The 17,071-nt window shown below is 51.3% G+C and overlaps 7 protein-coding genes across 7 annotated transcripts, besides 7 other annotated features; 5 read left to right on the forward strand and 2 right to left on the reverse strand.

Annotated features, from left to right (window-relative positions):
- Positions 1-1,850: 1,850 nt before the first annotated feature.
- Positions 1,851-1,879: a microsatellite.
- A 1,221-nt stretch (positions 1,880-3,100) lies between these two features.
- Positions 3,101-5,851, forward strand: NFIA_029320 (putative mucin family signaling protein Msb2; the record flags this gene model as incomplete). Its single annotated transcript, XM_001262396.1, has 1 exon — positions 3,101-5,851. One exon carries the CDS (start codon positions 3,101-3,103, stop codon positions 5,849-5,851), a length of 2,751 nt encoding a protein of 916 aa, XP_001262397.1.
- Positions 4,880-4,910: a microsatellite.
- Positions 5,450-5,483: a microsatellite.
- Positions 5,852-6,704: 853 nt separating the features above from the next.
- Positions 6,705-6,742: a microsatellite.
- Positions 6,705-6,743: a microsatellite.
- A 101-nt stretch (positions 6,744-6,844) lies between these two features.
- On the reverse strand, positions 6,845-7,888 carry NFIA_029330 (mitochondrial fission process 1 family protein; the record flags this gene model as incomplete). The annotated part of the gene is made up of 2 exons (XM_001262397.1): positions 6,845-7,252; positions 7,322-7,888. The coding sequence occupies 2 exons, from the start codon at positions 7,886-7,888 to the stop codon at positions 6,845-6,847; spliced, it is 975 nt and encodes a 324-aa protein (XP_001262398.1).
- A 1,171-nt stretch (positions 7,889-9,059) lies between these two features.
- Positions 9,060-9,422, forward strand: NFIA_029340 (ATP19 family protein; the record flags this gene model as incomplete). The annotated part of the gene is made up of 2 exons (XM_001262398.1): positions 9,060-9,107; positions 9,225-9,422. The coding sequence occupies 2 exons, from the start codon at positions 9,060-9,062 to the stop codon at positions 9,420-9,422; spliced, it is 246 nt and encodes an 81-aa protein (XP_001262399.1).
- A 532-nt stretch (positions 9,423-9,954) lies between these two features.
- Positions 9,955-10,660, forward strand: NFIA_029350 (4'-phosphopantetheinyl transferase superfamily protein; the record flags this gene model as incomplete). The annotated part of the gene is made up of 2 exons (XM_001262399.1): positions 9,955-9,985; positions 10,236-10,660. 2 exons carry the CDS (start codon positions 9,955-9,957, stop codon positions 10,658-10,660), a joined length of 456 nt encoding a protein of 151 aa, XP_001262400.1.
- Positions 10,661-12,005: 1,345 nt separating this feature from the next.
- NFIA_029360 (histidinol-phosphatase) lies at positions 12,006-13,027 on the forward strand (the record flags this gene model as incomplete). Its single annotated transcript, XM_001262400.1, has 3 exons — positions 12,006-12,164; positions 12,211-12,747; positions 12,797-13,027. 3 exons carry the CDS (start codon positions 12,006-12,008, stop codon positions 13,025-13,027), a joined length of 927 nt encoding a protein of 308 aa, XP_001262401.1.
- A 306-nt stretch (positions 13,028-13,333) lies between these two features.
- On the forward strand, positions 13,334-14,028 carry NFIA_029370 (FKBP-type peptidyl-prolyl cis-trans isomerase; the record flags this gene model as incomplete). The annotated part of the gene is made up of 6 exons (XM_001262401.1): positions 13,334-13,464; positions 13,528-13,592; positions 13,672-13,732; positions 13,803-13,823; positions 13,879-13,920; positions 13,986-14,028. The coding sequence occupies 6 exons, from the start codon at positions 13,334-13,336 to the stop codon at positions 14,026-14,028; spliced, it is 363 nt and encodes a 120-aa protein (XP_001262402.1).
- Positions 14,029-14,173: 145 nt separating this feature from the next.
- Positions 14,174-14,222: a microsatellite.
- Positions 14,174-14,226: a microsatellite.
- A 123-nt stretch (positions 14,227-14,349) lies between these two features.
- On the reverse strand, positions 14,350-16,493 carry NFIA_029380 (putative triacylglycerol lipase (LipA); the record flags this gene model as incomplete). The annotated part of the gene is made up of 9 exons (XM_001262402.1): positions 14,350-14,495; positions 14,541-14,676; positions 14,726-15,012; positions 15,061-15,314; positions 15,361-15,451; positions 15,502-15,569; positions 15,622-15,740; positions 15,788-15,902; positions 15,955-16,493. 9 exons carry the CDS (start codon positions 16,491-16,493, stop codon positions 14,350-14,352), a joined length of 1,755 nt encoding a protein of 584 aa, XP_001262403.1.
- Positions 16,494-17,071: the final 578 nt, after the last annotated feature.

Consider the following 17,071-nt stretch of genomic DNA (forward strand, 5'->3'; position numbering starts at 1 on the left):
GGGCTCGGAGCGGTCCAGCCAGAAGGGATGAAATGACGACCGTTTCAGCCTCCCACGCCGGGTCGCTTACGGAACTGCAACCTGCCAGGGGAAAAACATGTGGAGGTAAAACATCTCCTTGTTGACAGATCATAGAGTTCGGGAGAAATACCTGGCACATTGCTGGTCCAATAGATAGATGAATAATCTGTTGGAACCTGGAAGCTGGTATGATGATTGACACGCACAATGTTCGGCAACAGGCTATCGAAGTTTAATCAACAATAATCAGTTTACTCACAGTTCCTCACGCTATGACCTAGTTGATCGCCGAATGGAGTGGGCGTTAGACTCGGTCAAAGACGAAATAAGAAGTTGATCCCCTAGGTTCCTCATTCAGGTCAATGGTGTCGGTCGCTATGACACGCTATGACACCCTAATGGAGGGCTTTACTGCAAATATGTTAGCGTCTGTCATGGTTCAATTTGGACCATCATGTCTTTTCCCCTGAATGCTTAGTGGTCTGTTATTGTACTCCGTAAGTGCCGACTCCTGTTTCTAGTGATACATTTCACAGAGTACGAAACTGATGCCTCAGGTTAGGAATGTTGTCATCGTCAGGTACCTTTTGACAACTTGAATGAAGACTCCGTAGTCATAACGATAAGGCTGTGCGTTTAATTTAATTTATCAGACAAGGAGGTAATCATTAAAGAGAACCTTGACTCTGTTCATTCCTTCGGCCATTAAATCACCATACCACTACTGTATCACCACGCACCATCATACTCCACCATATTTCCACGATTCATCTTGGAAGTCGGTATAAGTGGACGGATTGTGGTCCACACACGCACTAAGATGACGCCGTCATTCTAGACTATGCGATGTACCGAACCTTGACAGAATAGGCCTACTGCAGCGCAGCGTAAGCAAGAGGCTGGTGAGCTGGTTGGATGGATCATGGGTGATTGGCCGAGTGGGCTGTGGAGGCCTAGCGCGGGAAATGCCGGGAATTATGATGAGCACGCCTGGCCAGCAGATCGGCATGCATTGTAGAACCAGCAATGGGCATCAACGATGATGTGGTAGCACAAGACTTCTTCGACTTTGGTCAACGACCAAAGAGAAGTCAATCAACAAGACTCGGAATCAGCCTCCCGTGGATAGATGGACAAACTGAGGAACTCCTTCATTGAACTGAGGAACTGCATGTTTTCTTTGTTCCAGTTTCAACCAGGGAATGTTTAATCCTGCTTCGAAATGCTTGTGATGTGCGGGGCCTTTCAACACTGCCACTGCATTGCTTTCTTCTGTGCTACAGATCGGCTACAGTGGTTACCATTGCGGTTTGTGTGCCTTTGACTTGGAGACATCTCTTCTTCATCACTTGCCTTCCGACTGAGTCAGGGTTTTGTTGATCCAGATACACCATGGACAATCTAGACTCCTCTTCTGGACTTCTCCCTTCGACTCTGATCGACTCTGTTCTCTGGGCCAACTCAAGGAGTCCATAATACTGAGCGAGATGTGTAAAGCTGCTAATGATGACTGAGGTTAACACTGGAACTACAGATTAGTATTGTTGTGATCTTTCCGAGGAATGTCATCTTAGAATTGTAGAGTGGTAAACCCTTAGGTAGGCAGTGCTGCAGTAGCCAGCCGCCGCAGTATGCCTTGCTGATTGTCATGATCTCCTCCACAAGAGAACCATGCAGAATGATAGATTGGTTGCATCACCACGGATATCTACAGATGACTACATCAGCTGTAAGTATTGTAGAACATTATGAAGGTGTTGTCAATGCCAACATCTCGAAGAGCAGTTACTCAAGTTACCTCCTCCGTATGTGTACAACCTGAAAGTGGTGCGTGTCCATAGCGTGTCCATAGCGTGTCCCTTTACTCCCATGTTTACCTACAGTACTTTGTATTTCTGTAATATTTCTGTAATGTTCGGACTTCGCTTTCCATTTCCACGGCTCTGTACACTGATTTGGTGGTAATTATGGCCAGCCCCTGTATGATGATACAGTTTGGTAACAATAATAAGTTCCTCCTTTTCCTTTTTCACTTGGTCTGCGCTAACAACGAAAATAAACCAGGCTAACCTCAAACTAGTCAAAGATAATCCTCCATCTCCGCCTCAATTAATTTCCCTTTCACCTTCCAGGTCCCTCTTTCTTTAGTCGCTTTTCGTTATTCAAGTGCTGCTGTCTGTCCTCCCTTCTTGTCACTCTTTTGGTTCTTTTCCCCGTCATCTTTTATTCTTCTTTTGCTCTTAGTTGTTTCTCTATCTTCCGTCGATAGTCGGTGCTATTGTTGATTGAACGTAGCCAATATTATTTACCGTTGGGACCTGACAAGCGCGCTGACTCCTTGCATCGCATCCACACCCACCGGCCCCCCCTCTCTCCCACGGTCGCGCCTCTCGCTTCGACCAGAGATCAGCCAGTCCTCCTTACTCAACAGGTACTTTTATCCATCGGCCTCTTCCACCAACACCTTCACCCACCTCCTCCACCTCATATCCACGACAATAACGCAGTCTCTCTTTTCTTTTATTAATTTTTTGACGTTTCTAATCTAGATCTCGTCGTTCGTTCCTTACAGCACTCACATTCGTTTTGCCAATTCGCTTTGGGAACAGTCGACTCAATAGCTTCCCTTGTCGCTCTTTATTCGCATTGTTTATACACTCGTTCTTTATCACGAATTGATCAGTTTTGACGTCGACGCCGCTATATCGCTACCGTCCCGATCCTCGAACTCGCATCATCAAAGTCTTTGCATCGGATACAGTCGACCGCGCTGTCCGTTGTCGATTGTCAGTAAGGGTGTCCGGCTCGAAGAACCTGCGATTGCGTCCCAACCTCCTAGTTACGTACCGTATATACGATTTTGGACGTGATAGCAGCATTTCCCATCGCCCAACCAGCTCCAAGACCTGCATCGATGCATTGCCGAGCGTGACGGATAATACTGAGCCTCTCTCGTGATCTACCTTTGACTATAGGAGCCCTGCTGAGCTTTCGGCTCCGTCCATTCCTTTGTGCATCACTACGGCACCGTCAACCCTAGCCGGTCCTTATCGCGAGCAATCACTTTGGTATCGAAACAATGCGTCCTGCGACTCATCTTGTTGCAGCCCTCCTGTCCCTGGGAGGTCTCGAGCTTGTCGCGGCCCAAAACGCTCAGGAATTGAAGCCTCGCTTCATACCCAAACAATTCAAAAGACATGTCGTTTATGGACATGACTCCTCTGCCGCTGCGTCGTCGAACACTGACACTCACTTGGATACAAGGGCTGATTTGAATCCCTTCATCTCTTACTTCAATAGCCTGCTTCAAAACGGCGCCGCGACACCATCCAGCACCCCGCTCGTCTCCCTGCCCATCGTCGTCTCGGTAGATGCCAACGGTGTCTCTCACACCATTACCCCAACCCCCACACCACCCCCTTCAGCAGGGCCATCTTCTGATGCCAAGCCCGGTTCAACGTCCGAGCCATCATCGCCCGAGCCATCTTCTGCGGCCGATCAGTCTGCTCCGAACAACGTTCCCGCGACGACTCCTTCAACGGCGCAGACCTCCACTCAGGCCAAGACAGACCCCTCAGACAACTCCCAAACTACACCAGCCTCATCAACTCCTGCCACAAGCAGCGGAAATGTTGTCAGTGATGCCTTGGGTGGTGTGGGTGGCCTTGTCAGCGGTGTTCTGGGCAACCCGAGCAGCTCAACCAATACCAGCCCTCCAGTAAGCTCACCTGCCACTGATGGATCCAAGACCCCTGAGAGTTCGACAACAACTCCCGCATCAACAACGCAGACCTCCTCTCAGGCCAAGACAGACCCCTCAGACAACTCCCAAACTACACCAGCCTCATCAACTCCTGCCACAAGCAGCGGAAATGTTGTCAGCGATGCCTTGAGTGGTGTGGATGGCCTTGTCAGCGGTGTTCTGGGAAACCCGAGCAGCTCAACCAATGCCGTTCCACCCGTCACTGAATCCAAGACCACCGGGAGTTCGACGACCGAGAGCACTGATGCCAGCACAAACTCTACGACGCCAACAGCTTCCTCATCTCCCGCTGCCCCCTCTCCTGTTGAAGCAACTCCGACCCCAACTGCGAGCTCGTCCGGCCTCCTTGACACTGTTGCCTCGGACCTCTCTGGAATTCTGCCTGCAGCTTCCAGTCCCCTTGCGTCCGGAGCTGCCACTACCAATTCGTCCAACACTGATGGCACTGTTACCCCCTCAACAGACGTTATTCCCTCTTCGACAGGCAACAACTCTTCGACAGAGGCCAGCCCCTCCCCAACTCCAAGCTCGAGCGGCTTACTCGATTCGTTGACCTCTGGTATCCCTGACCTATTGCCTGGTTCTGCTGCATCATCCTCAGCCGCGACCAACAGTAGCAGCGGGGCTGAGACCCCGGCATCCACAGACCTTGGTCAGTCTACTATGCCTGTCAGCGTCCCTGCTGTGACACCCTCCGCCACCAGCTCGAGTGGCCTGGGTGGAATTCTGGGTCCTATCCTCGGTAGCGCTGGTAGCACTGGAGTCATTCCAACCGCAAGCACTCCCACCAGCAGCTTCGTTGGCGTCCCCACCGGCTTGACTAGTATCCTCATCCCAGGAGGCATTAGCGGAACTGAGTCGCCAACTTCGTACACTCAGATCAGTCCTAGCGTTCCTACGACTGCTCCCTCTGTTACCAGCACCGCTGTCATTCCCGGTAGCTCCGATACCGTTATTGGTTCCTCGATTGCTATCACGGGTTCCACCGGAGTGAGCTCGACTTTGCCTACGCCTACTGCCAATTTCAGCAGCTCGGCAATTCAGACACCCTCTACAACGGAGCAAACGACCCCAAGTTCGACAACCACGCCGGAGACCACCGCCGCCCCCACCACCACCACCACCAGTACTACTTATCCACCCGAAACTACCACCACCGAGAACACCGACTTTGTTCCCTCCAGTATTCTGGTGGAGCCTACAACCACGACTCAGCTCTCAACGGCTGAGACCGCTACTGGCACCAGTCGACCCGCTCAGTTGCCTGGATCCATCTCGCCAGCCAATGGTCTGACCAGCCCTCCACCGGACTCTACTATGATTCAGATCGGCTTCAATGGCAAACTCCGATACAGCTTCGTCGCCACGACCCCGCTCTCTTCATCGCAGATCTTCCTGTACGTTCCACAGGGACTGATCTATGCTTTGGAGATTCTCGGCCAAGATATCTCGATGTTCGCGATCCAGCCCTACGACAACTCGGCCAGCACGGGGTACATTGCAACCGTTGCCTTGGCTTATATTCCTACGGACAAGGTTGACACGTTGAGGAAGCTGCTCCGCAGTCCATTGTCCAAACTCTACCAACAGCCCAACGAGTCGGTCAAGACCTTGTTCTCGATGATCGATCCTTCCATCCCTCTTGTTGTCGGAGAATCCGGCTCATCTAGTGGCAGCGGATTGTCTAGCGGCAGTGGATTCAGCGGCAGTGGTAGCAGCAGCGATGGTAATGGCAGTGGCAGTGACTCTGGCAACAACGCGGATGCCGGTGCCAGTCGCAGCTCTTCCGCTCGTGCCAGCTCTGTTGGCATCGGCGTTGGTGTCGTATGCGGCGCCGCAGCCTATGGTGCGGGTATGTTCTGGGTTGCTCGTCGCTACCGCAAGAAACGTCAATTGCATCGCCGCTCCAATTCCACTATGGAGCAGACGAGTGAAGGTCGTGGTGCCGGTTCTCTCTTCGCCGCTGGCGGTCGTCTTTCCCGCAACAGCCAGAATAGCCGGGGAAGTGGCCGGGGCCAGATGATCAGTGCTCCTGTCATGGCCGAGAACTCGCTGGGCTGGAACTAAGCCCGAGTATTGCAGAAGGAATAATAGGCTAACCCCTACGATGTGGGTCAAAGATCATGGGCGGGAGTGGGACTCGCTGGAATGCCTGCCAGTCCTGCTGCCTTCGGAGATACCTTTTAACTTCTGGATGTATTCATTTTTTTTGGTTTGTGAGACAGCGCTTCTGTGGCGCTGTTTATGTATCATTCTGTCTCTTTCTTCTACATTTCTCTATATTTATTCCCCATTTTGTTCTTGCCAGACTTTGGTCTTCACTTTTCTACCTTTTTATTTCTTACTTTCCTTTATGGTGCCACAGAGAAGTACTTACCTCCCGACACCAAGATCATTGTTACCTTCACGGCTCGCATCGTCTCAAAAAAAATCAATTCCTCTGCTCCATACCTGGGCTGGGGGGTAGGTATCTGTGATGAGTGATGCCGTATACTATCGCCCCTGGTCCTGTTCTCCCTTGATGTCTCTAGTGTTTTGTTCTTGCGATTATTGTACAGATGTATAGTGTGAGTAGAGAGTGAACGAGTCGTGTCTAGGATTCTTGTGCCCCTGTGGATGTTGAATGAATGTCTGAAGATTTATCTGACCCGTAATATACTGAATCTGTTGAATATCAACCAATCTTCCAGAACGTAACTACGAATCGATACTGAGTCGCACTGCCTGCACGATGTCTATTAGTCTAGATGAGTCCTATGTACGTCTTGTTCTATCATCAATTAGATCAATTAGGTACAACCCGGAATCATTGAGCTGAGAGCACCTGGAACTCCTGTACATGGCTGTGCGTATGCAACAGAGGTGAGATGAATGACACAAAGGAAACGGATCGACGTGAGACGGAGTGCCTACGCAGACCAAAAAAAAAAAAAAAAAAAAAAAAAAAAAAAAAAAAAAATTTCTAAATCAACATACAGGCTCAAGCGCAGGCGCAAGACCCCCATGAAACGCCCCACCCCAGCCCACCCAAACCTAGCATTAAAGGAGAATAGAGACCCATTACTCGGTTTTACTTTTCGAGTCCGAGTCCGACCCGAACCCCAACCAAGCGAGCGGTCCCGTCCGGCCCTTGGCCTCGCGCTCCCGCCTGCGCTCCTCCTTCGCCTTCTGCCGCTCGGCCTTGTATTCCTCCCAGGAGAGATTCGCGCTCGCTGCGACCGAACCGTCGGCTCCGAGCGCCGCGGATGAGTTCTTCTCCGCTTGGGTCTTCAGGTAGTGCGATAGGGAGGGTGCATCTGCGCCTGTGTCTGAGGGGTGAGCGGCTGAGGCCGAGGCCAGGGCGGGGAGGGGCCGGACGGCGTCCTCGCCTGCGTAGGCGCGGAGAGCGGTCCGGAAGGACCATTCTACTGCTTCGCCGACGGGTTCGTCGAAGATGTATGGGAGGAAGGGGACGACTGCAAGGCCGAGCTGTCATTGCATTTCACATTAGTAGCTGTGCTGTACTTCCTTACGCTGCTGGGGTGGAGGGGAACATACACCGATAGGCGTCCATGTTCGCATAAAGACGTTCTTGTTGTTCTTCATCATTTGCCCGGAGTACTTCACCACCGAGTGGATCGTGAACGCCGGCAGCCCCATGCTCGCGATGCTCTGGAACACGGCCCGCTTGACCATTACCATGCGGTAGTCCTCGATGAGGGGGATGCGGGTTGTCGGCCAGGGGGCGAGCTCGGCACCGGTGCCGGCGCTGGGACTGCCCATGTCGCCTGTTGCCATGCCCATGACGACCTCGTTGGCCGAGAGGTTTTTGGCGTCCTTGTAGGCCTCGCCGGGTGGGGCGAGGACGTGCCGGTTGCGCAGGTAGGCTTTGTAGCCTTCGTGGGCGACATCGCCGAGCAGATAGGTCCAGGAGATGCCGTAGGCGGTGCGCACGAGGTAGGGGTGTGCGACGGGGCGGAAGGACTCGCCTATGTCGGAGGTGTAGGCGACGTAGCGGTGGGCGGAGAGCAGGATGGTACGAATGCGGTTGACGTAACCGGCGTAGCGGTAGGGGGTGTCGGTCGAGTCGACGGAGCTGTCCATGTTAGATGATGGGGTTGTCATTGCGGTGAGATGGTGAGGAGGCTGTGGGAAGGAAGGATGGTGAGGTTTGAAAGAGAGAAAAGAAATTCATGATTCTTGAATGTTTTGCGGGGACAGGCGGAGATGATGATGCCATAGTTCCGCAGTGTAAACTTGGACACGCGACATTGAACGGCCACTTTGAAGGAGTAGCGACAGGATGCGCCAGGAGGAAACATACTATGGAGGGTAGATATCATCGTAGAAGCCGTCATCCTGGTCAACTATTTTCTGAAGCTGAGCAGGAAGCTTCTCGCGGGGTATCGGCTGCTGCGGTGTGTCTGCGGGAGTCTCATCGTGATGACCTCGCTTCCTCCAGAACATGCTTTCAATTTGCGGAAAGGAAATGGTGACTGGGTAAGAAGTGAAGATCTGGATTGAAGGGTATAAGTGTTCTGTAAGTGCAGTGACAGCCAGGCGAGGCAAGTAACCGTAAGAGGGAAGCTACAAGCTACACGTACAGAGCGAAGTAAGTTAAAAAGAAGGATAAATTGATGGATAGGAGACAGCCAAGTGCTTCGGAAGAACAATATTCTCTCATCTAATTCTTTTCCTCTGATTTGTCCTCCTCAGTAACCGCACGCGGCACCCGAACAGCTGCACAGCATGCAGTAGCCGGGGTAGTATTGAGGAGACGGAGTAATTCATCCCAGGCTGTACGGAGTACCTCAGGTATCTTTGCCCCGAGGTTCATCGGGTGCTTCCCTTGGTCCAGTGCCCTGCACTGCCACTCTGGGCCCTCACCACAAGAGGCTCATGTCGAGTCATGTTGCGCTCATATTGATAGCTCTAGCAATGAATTGTAACATATACTTGTGCTCATATCCTGTAATTCATTGGTCACTGGTGGTTGTTGGCTGTTTGTGCTCTCCAAGTCTTATGATGCGGTGCTGCGGAACTTCCCGAATCCGTAATTTGATTCGGACCGAGCCGGAACATCACATGATCTTAAGCAAACCTATTATGTCATGCATTACCCACGTGATATCACGGGACCTCAACACCAGCTCTAACCAAATGAGGTAAAGACCCAGCCGCGCAGTCAACTTCCATCGCTGCCGGCTTTCACGATTGCTTCCGCAGGTCCTATTATTCGCATTGCTCCATTCCCCGCGTCTATCCTCCTCTGTCAAATCTACCCTAATCCATCACCATGGTTGTCTACTACCAGATTGCCGGCAAGCAGGTCGGCTCCCACGTCGTACGTTCCCCTCTGTCTCTCCCGTCATATCTTCGTGATCCTACGACAGCCGGACAGGATCCAAGTCACTGATCACATTGCAATGGCATATCGCTGATTTCGGTCAATCATTTTTAGCTCGCCATGGGCGTCATGGGCACCCTGTTCGGTGGTATCTACCTCTCCACTCGCGGTGGTGGTCAGAAGAAGCAGGCTACTCCTCCCATTCAGGCCTCTTCCAAGGACGAGGAGAAGTTCATCCAGTATGTTTGCGTCCACCCTAGACATATGTTGTCCAACGTTGCTGTTCCAATGACCCCCAACAATCTCCAATGACTTCGATAGCCTTCAATGGCATACCGACTCTGCATATCATCATTTGAATGACCGGGACAGCACAGCAAGCTGCTTTCGACAGGGGCTAACCGCGGTTATCACAGGGACTTCTTGAACCAAGTAAACGGGGAGCAAAAGAAATCGGATCATTAGGGTGTCCCCCTTTGACGATAGGGACTCAGTCGAGGACGCCTTGCTGATGCACGACGAAAAAGAAATTGAACGCGAGATATATCCATCATGGAAACGATTCTACAACCGGGTGAATTCTTGCGATAATAGACGGGATCCCTACAGTCGTGTGTCAGGATTCGCTAGTGATAGGGCTCAATGGCTGTGCCAGTGGTACTGATGATCTGTACATAATAGAGGTATACGCCATTTGAGGTTGTTTCCTTCAACTCGATACCAGATATCCGCGTGTGCAGATCCATCTGCTCTATCTGCTCTTGAGGATCCATCAGTTCCAGAGGATCTTCGTACACTGAGCATGACATAGCTTAGAAGATTAAATGTAGAACGGCTTCGTAGCATGCAGCAAACTCACAAGCAGACACATGAGGGTGTGCATCCGATCAGTAATTGGTGAAGGCTGAATAGCAATTAGAGAGCATTCGTCAATTTATAGTTCATTTTCTAGTATCATGACTATCATTCTTGGTTTCACTTTTGCTTCCAACCTCTAACCTCAGTCACATGATCTCAAAATACAAACAGCGTCTCCGAACCCGTGCTACAGAGATCAAATCTAAACTCTACGATATCAAAAACCACCTATGAAACTAATACCTTTTCCATATTCCCTCAATATAGGGACGGACATCGTTCATCTCCCCCGAATTCTCCGCCTCATCAACCGTCCCGACTACTTCCACCGCTTCACCCGGCGGATCCTCCACGAACAGGAGCAGCAAGACTTCCGCACCAAATTCTCCCTCCTACCGCCATCGTCTGGCGCAGAAAAAGCTGGGCTCAATACGATAACGCCAGATATGGCGCGCTGGCTGGCAGGCCGCTTCGCGGCAAAAGAGGCAGCACGTAAGGCTGCTCCGGCCGGCGCAGCGTCCCTCGGATGGAAGGATGTTATTGTTAGGGTTGGTGAGGCTGATAAGGGTAGACCGGAGATTGTGTACTTGGATCCCTTGGGTTGTGGAGAAAGTGGCGAAGGCAGAGTAGGCAAGCTGTCTATCTCGCATGATGGGGATTATGTGGTTGCTACGGTGCTTGCGGCTGGTTGAGGTCTCTCCGGTTGAAGGTTATTGATCTCTGGTTCTCGACGGAACGAGTGGTGCTACGGATAGGCTGTCTTTGGGATGAGATGGACAGTTCTGGGTCTCATACGAGAACACGAGGAGCCTTGTTCGGGGATTGTGGAAGGCTTCCTCCAGATCGTCCCCTGGGGGTTAACGATCCCGATCATTTTGCGGCATATGCGAGCACATTCAGATTGACAGCGGTCAAGAAAGTCTCTACGACGATTCGGACATGCTCGACAGTTTACCAACAGCGAGTGTTTCGACTTGATGGGCGGTGGAGGCCATCCAATCTCCAACAATCTTATAGCCAGTTTGACGAAGGCTCACCTCACCAAATGGCCGATGATGCTTATTCATACTCCTTTCTGCAAGAGTTCCAAGTGAGAAGGGACGGAGGTGCATACCGTGGATATGATATTCCGCATCATTGTCTTCAAGAAGAGGGTCTTCAATAGAGACCCCAGTCGGACCGAACATCTAGATACGACAAACCTGAGGTTTAGACCGGTTCATGGTCTGCCACTCGGCGTGCGTGAGATGCTCTTGCTCTCTTGCTCTGCCCAGAATTGCGATGTAATATAAAGTCTTGGTGAACACGTCCGTGTGTCCAGGCACAATGCTATCGGACTGCCCTAGGACAAGTGGGAGAAGTTTCAGGCTATATGCGACCACTGGTAGGAGGGAATACGACGCAAGACAAATCGAGTACTGGAGACGTTCAACTGCCATCTGACTGCAGTGAAACGAATTTTGTGACTTTAAGTATCCTTGATGAATGACAGGGCATCACTTCTATCTCTTAAATAATGGGATTTCTGTGTTTCTTGGCCACAAGACAACAATGACTGGTCTTATAATATATAGTATGCAAGTAGAGTAAGAGATTACTCGAACTCAATATTGTGAGTATTGCGAAAAGGATACCAGGTCTGAATATGGATGGTAGTGGGTCGGCGGACTTGTTATCATCTCTTTTTCTTCCGGCTTGTTGCACTCTTCCTCGGATTTATCCACGAGCATAAATCTTCGTTGGTCTGTCAAGACAGATACAATAATACTATCACTAGCATTGATCTGATATTGATATATTTATATCTTCGGAGCTTGGCTCACTTTCCCAGGGCGGGGCATTTCTCCCCCACGCAGTCTGAGAACAGCGTTACATTGGCTGTCTGTTCTGACACATGCATACTACTTCTACGAATTAAATCCACCTCTAACCTACAGATATAGCGTACTGCTTCAGGCTTTGCTATTTCTACACCTTCAGTTCGTCGTCTAAGTGACCTGTCTTCTATTACACGCTCTCCTCAAGACCTGTGCAGCCATGCCGTTCTCACATCACAGCCATTCGGGCCAGTTCTGCCCCGGCCATGCCAAAGACTCACTAGAGGAGATTATCCAATTAGCCATCTCAAAAAAGTTCAAAGTCTTCTGTCTGACTGAGCACATGCCCCGAGCACAAGAAGACTTTTACCCGGAAGAGGTACGCCCCAAGCAACGGTTATCCCAAATCACTACTGACTCATCAGATCGAAACCGGCAACACCGAAGCCTCACTGATTGCCAACGAAGCCGCATACTTCGCAGAGGCCGTCCGGCTACGCGAGAAATATGCAGACCAGATCCAGATCCTCATTGGGTTCGAGATTGACTGGATTCGGCCTGAGTCGCGGAGCCTGATCGAGCAGAGCCTGTCGAGGCTCCCGTTCGAGTTCTTCGTAGGATCCGTGCACCATACACTCACCGTGCCAATCGACTATGACCGGCCTATGTATGAAAAGGCTCGCGAGCTGGCCGGCGGCACGGACGAGCGTCTGTTCGAGCGGTATTTTGACGAGCAGCTGGATATGCTGACGCAGCTGCGGCCGCTCGTCGTGGGGCATTTTGATCTGATTAAATTGAAGAGCGATGACCCCGAGCGCAGCTTCAAACAGTGGCCTGGCGTATGGGAGCGGATTCTGCGGAACCTGGACTTCATCGCTGGGTATGGGGGTATGCTGGAGCTGAACTCGGCTGCGCTGCGGAAGGGGATGAGCGAGCCTTATCCCAAGGAGGAGATTTGCAAAGTGAGTTCGCTCGTCGTTTCTGTGACAGGGTGGTGATTGACTGTACTAGGAATTCCTGGCGCGAGGAGGCCGGTTTGTCCTTTCGGATGATAGCCATGGGCTGGACCAGGTCGGCTTCAATTTCCACGGGGTGCTGGCGTTCATGGACAAGGCTGGTATCTCGACTTTGCATTATCTCGGGCTGGGGGATGAGCCGGCGGTGGACGAGCGGTTTCCGCGGACACAGATCCGGTCGATCCATGTTGATGAGCTGAAGAAGATGTCTTTCTGGCAGGTCTAGCTAGACAGACTGCACTCATCGGATCGGCAGATATCATACCAATGCACAGCTGCACCAAACGCTTATCGCAGACAATAAAGCATCGAACCTAGATATTTCATTGCCACAAAAGATCACCCTCTTATCGTTACCCTCCGGATCCAACAATCGGCCTTTTATGAAATGATTACATCAAACCCACCGAATATGACCTCAATTTCCCTCCGCCTCCCTTGACCCTCTACCTTCTAATCCTCTATTCTATTAGAATACACCCTCCTCACAATAACCCCACAGTCTAGGAACATCAATAGGAGTAGGAATACAATGGGCCTCGAAAAACAAACCCTCCGAATGGGCAACGGCAAAGACCACCCCAGGCCCGGCGACCCCGTCGAGCTCAACTACACCGGGTATCTGTACGACGAATCGAACCCAGACCACCATAAAGGGAAGGAGTATGTAACTACTGTAACCGAACACTTCGGTAGAAGCGAAAGCTAGCTAATCCTCTTTATCAGATTCGATAGCTCGAAGAGACGCGGCCCGCTGAAGGCGACTATCGGGGCGGGAGATGTCATTCGGGGTATGTCTGTTCACTTCACCCTACACATTCTACTTTCACTATCGTGGGTATACGGATGGAGGGTTGATGATGGCTACAGGCTGGGACGAGGGCGTTCCGCAGATGAGTCTTGGGGAGAAGGCGATTTTGACGATGAGTGGGTATGACTCTGCTTTCGCTTCTGCTTCTGCTTTTGGGTTTTGTGACGTTGACGTTGGCTGATATGGGTAGGGAGTATGGGTATGGAGAGAAGTATGTTCATTGCATGTTCATGGGGTTCGAACAGGGTGGTTAATGGGTATGCTAGGGGCTTTCCGGGGCTGATTCCGCCGAATGCTTCGCTTGTTTTGTGAGTTTTTGAGTCATGTTGGATTCGATTCTGGGGATGATGCTGATGCTGGTGTTGTTGAATAGTGAGGTCGAGCTTCTCAAGATTAAAGACTATGGTCTTGATTAGGGTTGATCTGGACCGTATGTCTGAGTCAGTCCTATAACTGACTGTCAGATTAGATCCCTGATAGAGAGCAGAATGGATGAGTTACATGAATGGGCTTTGATTGACTGGATAATCAACCTACGTGACCTGGCTTGCGAATAGCTTGCCAGTTGACACCAGTTGACTACCAGTTGGCTACCAATTGGCTACCAGTTGGCTAGTAATGACCAGTTGACTAAAGCATCATGGCTTATTTTCTTCGACTCTATGCCCCCCGCTTGTAACTCTGTCATGTTGCACTGATAGATATGGGTTGGGTCTCAATTTGGACGACTCCTAGCTCTATCGTGCAATAGTATTGATATAATCCATCCCATCCAAGCGGTAGTCATCCCGCTCCACATAGCTTCCATTTATGGGCAACCGGAAAACAAAGTTCCACGCCTTCTTTCCTGGTGTGTACTTGGGCCATTGCGGGATTCGCGGTACTATACCTGTCAGCGTCTTTCAGTCAAGTCATGAGTCAGACGTACCTCCATGCCCGTTGGGATTCAGGTCCGTCACGAAGGACGTCCACATTCGAGCGGCCATGTTGCCCAGTTCGAGACGGGAGGGGTCAGTTCCCAGCGGTGTAATGTCCTGCACGGGATTCGCAAACACGAAAGGGATCTGTACAATAAGATAAGTCATTGACTTCAAAAAGGCGGTGGCGTCCTACCTCTGCGAAATGTCCGACGCCTATAGTGCTAGTTGTGTTCAGGGCCGGCACGTCCCATCGATAAGAGTAGACATGGTTTGTGTACTTGGCCATGGTCTGCGCAAGCAGCCGCCTTGGTGCCGCCATAGTCAGATCGCCTGCCATCGATTCGTACCGTTTGTACATCAGTCCCAGCTTCGGCCATGTGACGTTCCCCCAACCGTAGGGACATCCCAGGGCAGGGTCGTTGGGGTAGTACGTCAGAAGGCGCGCGGCTTCTTCCCGGGTGAGGACCCAGCGTTTCGAGGCTGTCGTTGTCAGTACTAGTCATTGTCTGGGCCGACAGAAAAACGCACATATGAGTTGGTTAATGCAGTCTTCGTCCGTGTTTGTCCCTGTAGTACCGAAGCTGGTTCCCTCATCTGTGTTGGATCCAAGGAGGATGGGTACTTTTGCCAGTCGGCCTTCAGTATAACTGATCTGAGGGTACTCTTTGATAAAGGAACCGTCGATGGCGGCGAACCATTCCAGGCCTTCGTACGCTACGTCGTACAAGGACTTGTAAGGGACTTCTCGCAGACACTGGAGTGTATCCGAGGACGTTGAGCAACTACAAGTGTCAGCATAAACTCTATCGTGAGGAGCGATTGAGATACCCAGCCTTGTTCACGATGCGGTCGTACATCGGCTGATGCCAGTCCGTGCCGTTCCATGGGGGTCCAACAGCGTTACCAGATTCCATGATTGCTACGACCATGTGAGCCTTCCGGATGGTAAATGCTAGAGTGAGAACGTACCGGCGCGGAATAGACCCTCATTGTCACCACCATTGGCAACCAAATGAGCTCCAACGCTGTAGGCCCCTCTGTTCGAGTCAGCATTCCACGGATCCGAGTGGTGATTCGTATCTCACTCACGCAGATTCCCCCCAGATTGTGACCTTGTCAGGATCTCCCCCAAACGCCTTGATATTCTCCTTGACCCATCGCATAGCGACCCGTTGATCCCGTAGACCCAGGTTGTTATTGCCAGTAGCCTGTACCGTCAGCATAGCCTTGACCATTTGAATTGATACATACATACCCTAACTTCCTCCGAGTCCAGGAATCCAAAAGCAGCAACCCGATAATTGATCGAGACGCCAAGCACCGGCTTGCCATTCACAGCTCCTTGATGAAGAATATAGCTCATGTTATATCTACCACGGATACCCGTCAGTCTGTCCAGTACTACCGGCCGATAAACCATACCTCGGATCAGCAGTAGCCCCCTGCTGCCATCCACCTCCAAAGATCCATATCATCACCGGAAGCAATTCCTCGTGGCCCGATTTCCGCGTCGGACGAATGATATTGAGGTTCAGGCAATCTTCATGCAAAGTGATCAGCCCCATGTTGACCAGCTTCGTCTCGTCCGATCCGTAGCCGGGACATTCGTGCCCGTATTGCGTGGCATTGTACAACACCGTGCCCTTGGACGAAGCCAGGCCAGTCCCAGAGACATCATAAGGGCCAGAGTTACTGTCGTTGGCAGCATAGGATGTCTTCAAGCTCGACGGCGTAAATCGAACTGGCTGGTCTGCATACTTGATGCCCAGGAACAGTTCCTGGTCGAACTCTGGTAGGGAGCGGCCTACGAAGACGGTTTTTGAGCCGGAGTGGTGGCTTGCACGCAGGGTGGCTGTCGGATAGTCTGCAATGGCGCCTTGGGTCTGCGAGCTGGGCAGGGCAAGGCTCAGTGCACCTAGTAAGAGAGACAGCCAGGCGAGAGAGGAGATTCGATGCGCCATGTTGGACTTGTCTCTGTCGCTGAGAGACCTGCCATCTCCGTGGAAATCAGCCTGTTAAATGCCGTCCCCGTGTTGGAGGTTCTCCGCCTCTTCATCGTGCTTTGTCAATAGGTATGGGGTATATTCCGGGGAAGTGGATACACTTTCATCTGTTGATGTTGGAGAGACGCCGACGATAGGTGGAAGTATTCGAGGAGAGACGGTGACACTCGCTAGCGTCAACTGGCACTGCACATCAATTTTTCCGTCTACGGAATTTACCCAACGCTAATCAGAGAACAAGAGGAGCTTTGATGCGTGGATCTGCAGGACCCGTCGCAAGGTTTGATTACAGCTTCGGTGCCGTCAGCTTTGTCAACTTTGTAAGGGTGTCACCTACACCCGCGAGAAGACCGATGGAGCAAGCCAGGAAGGGATCAGTCTGGGTATTCTTGAAGATTTAGGTTGATGTTTGACCAAGGGAAGCATTTCATAACCATTTGACGTAGCCTGTAGAAAGATTTGATACTGCAGAATAAATGGTATACGAACACTGATCAATCTATCTCAAGAGGACTATCTGAAAATGGGTATGAGCT

The sequence above is a fragment of the Aspergillus fischeri genome, genomic scaffold (assembly GCF_000149645.3).
Source record: "Aspergillus fischeri NRRL 181 1099437636261 genomic scaffold, whole genome shotgun sequence".
In the NCBI taxonomy this organism is placed as follows: domain Eukaryota; kingdom Fungi; phylum Ascomycota; class Eurotiomycetes; order Eurotiales; family Aspergillaceae; genus Aspergillus; species Aspergillus fischeri.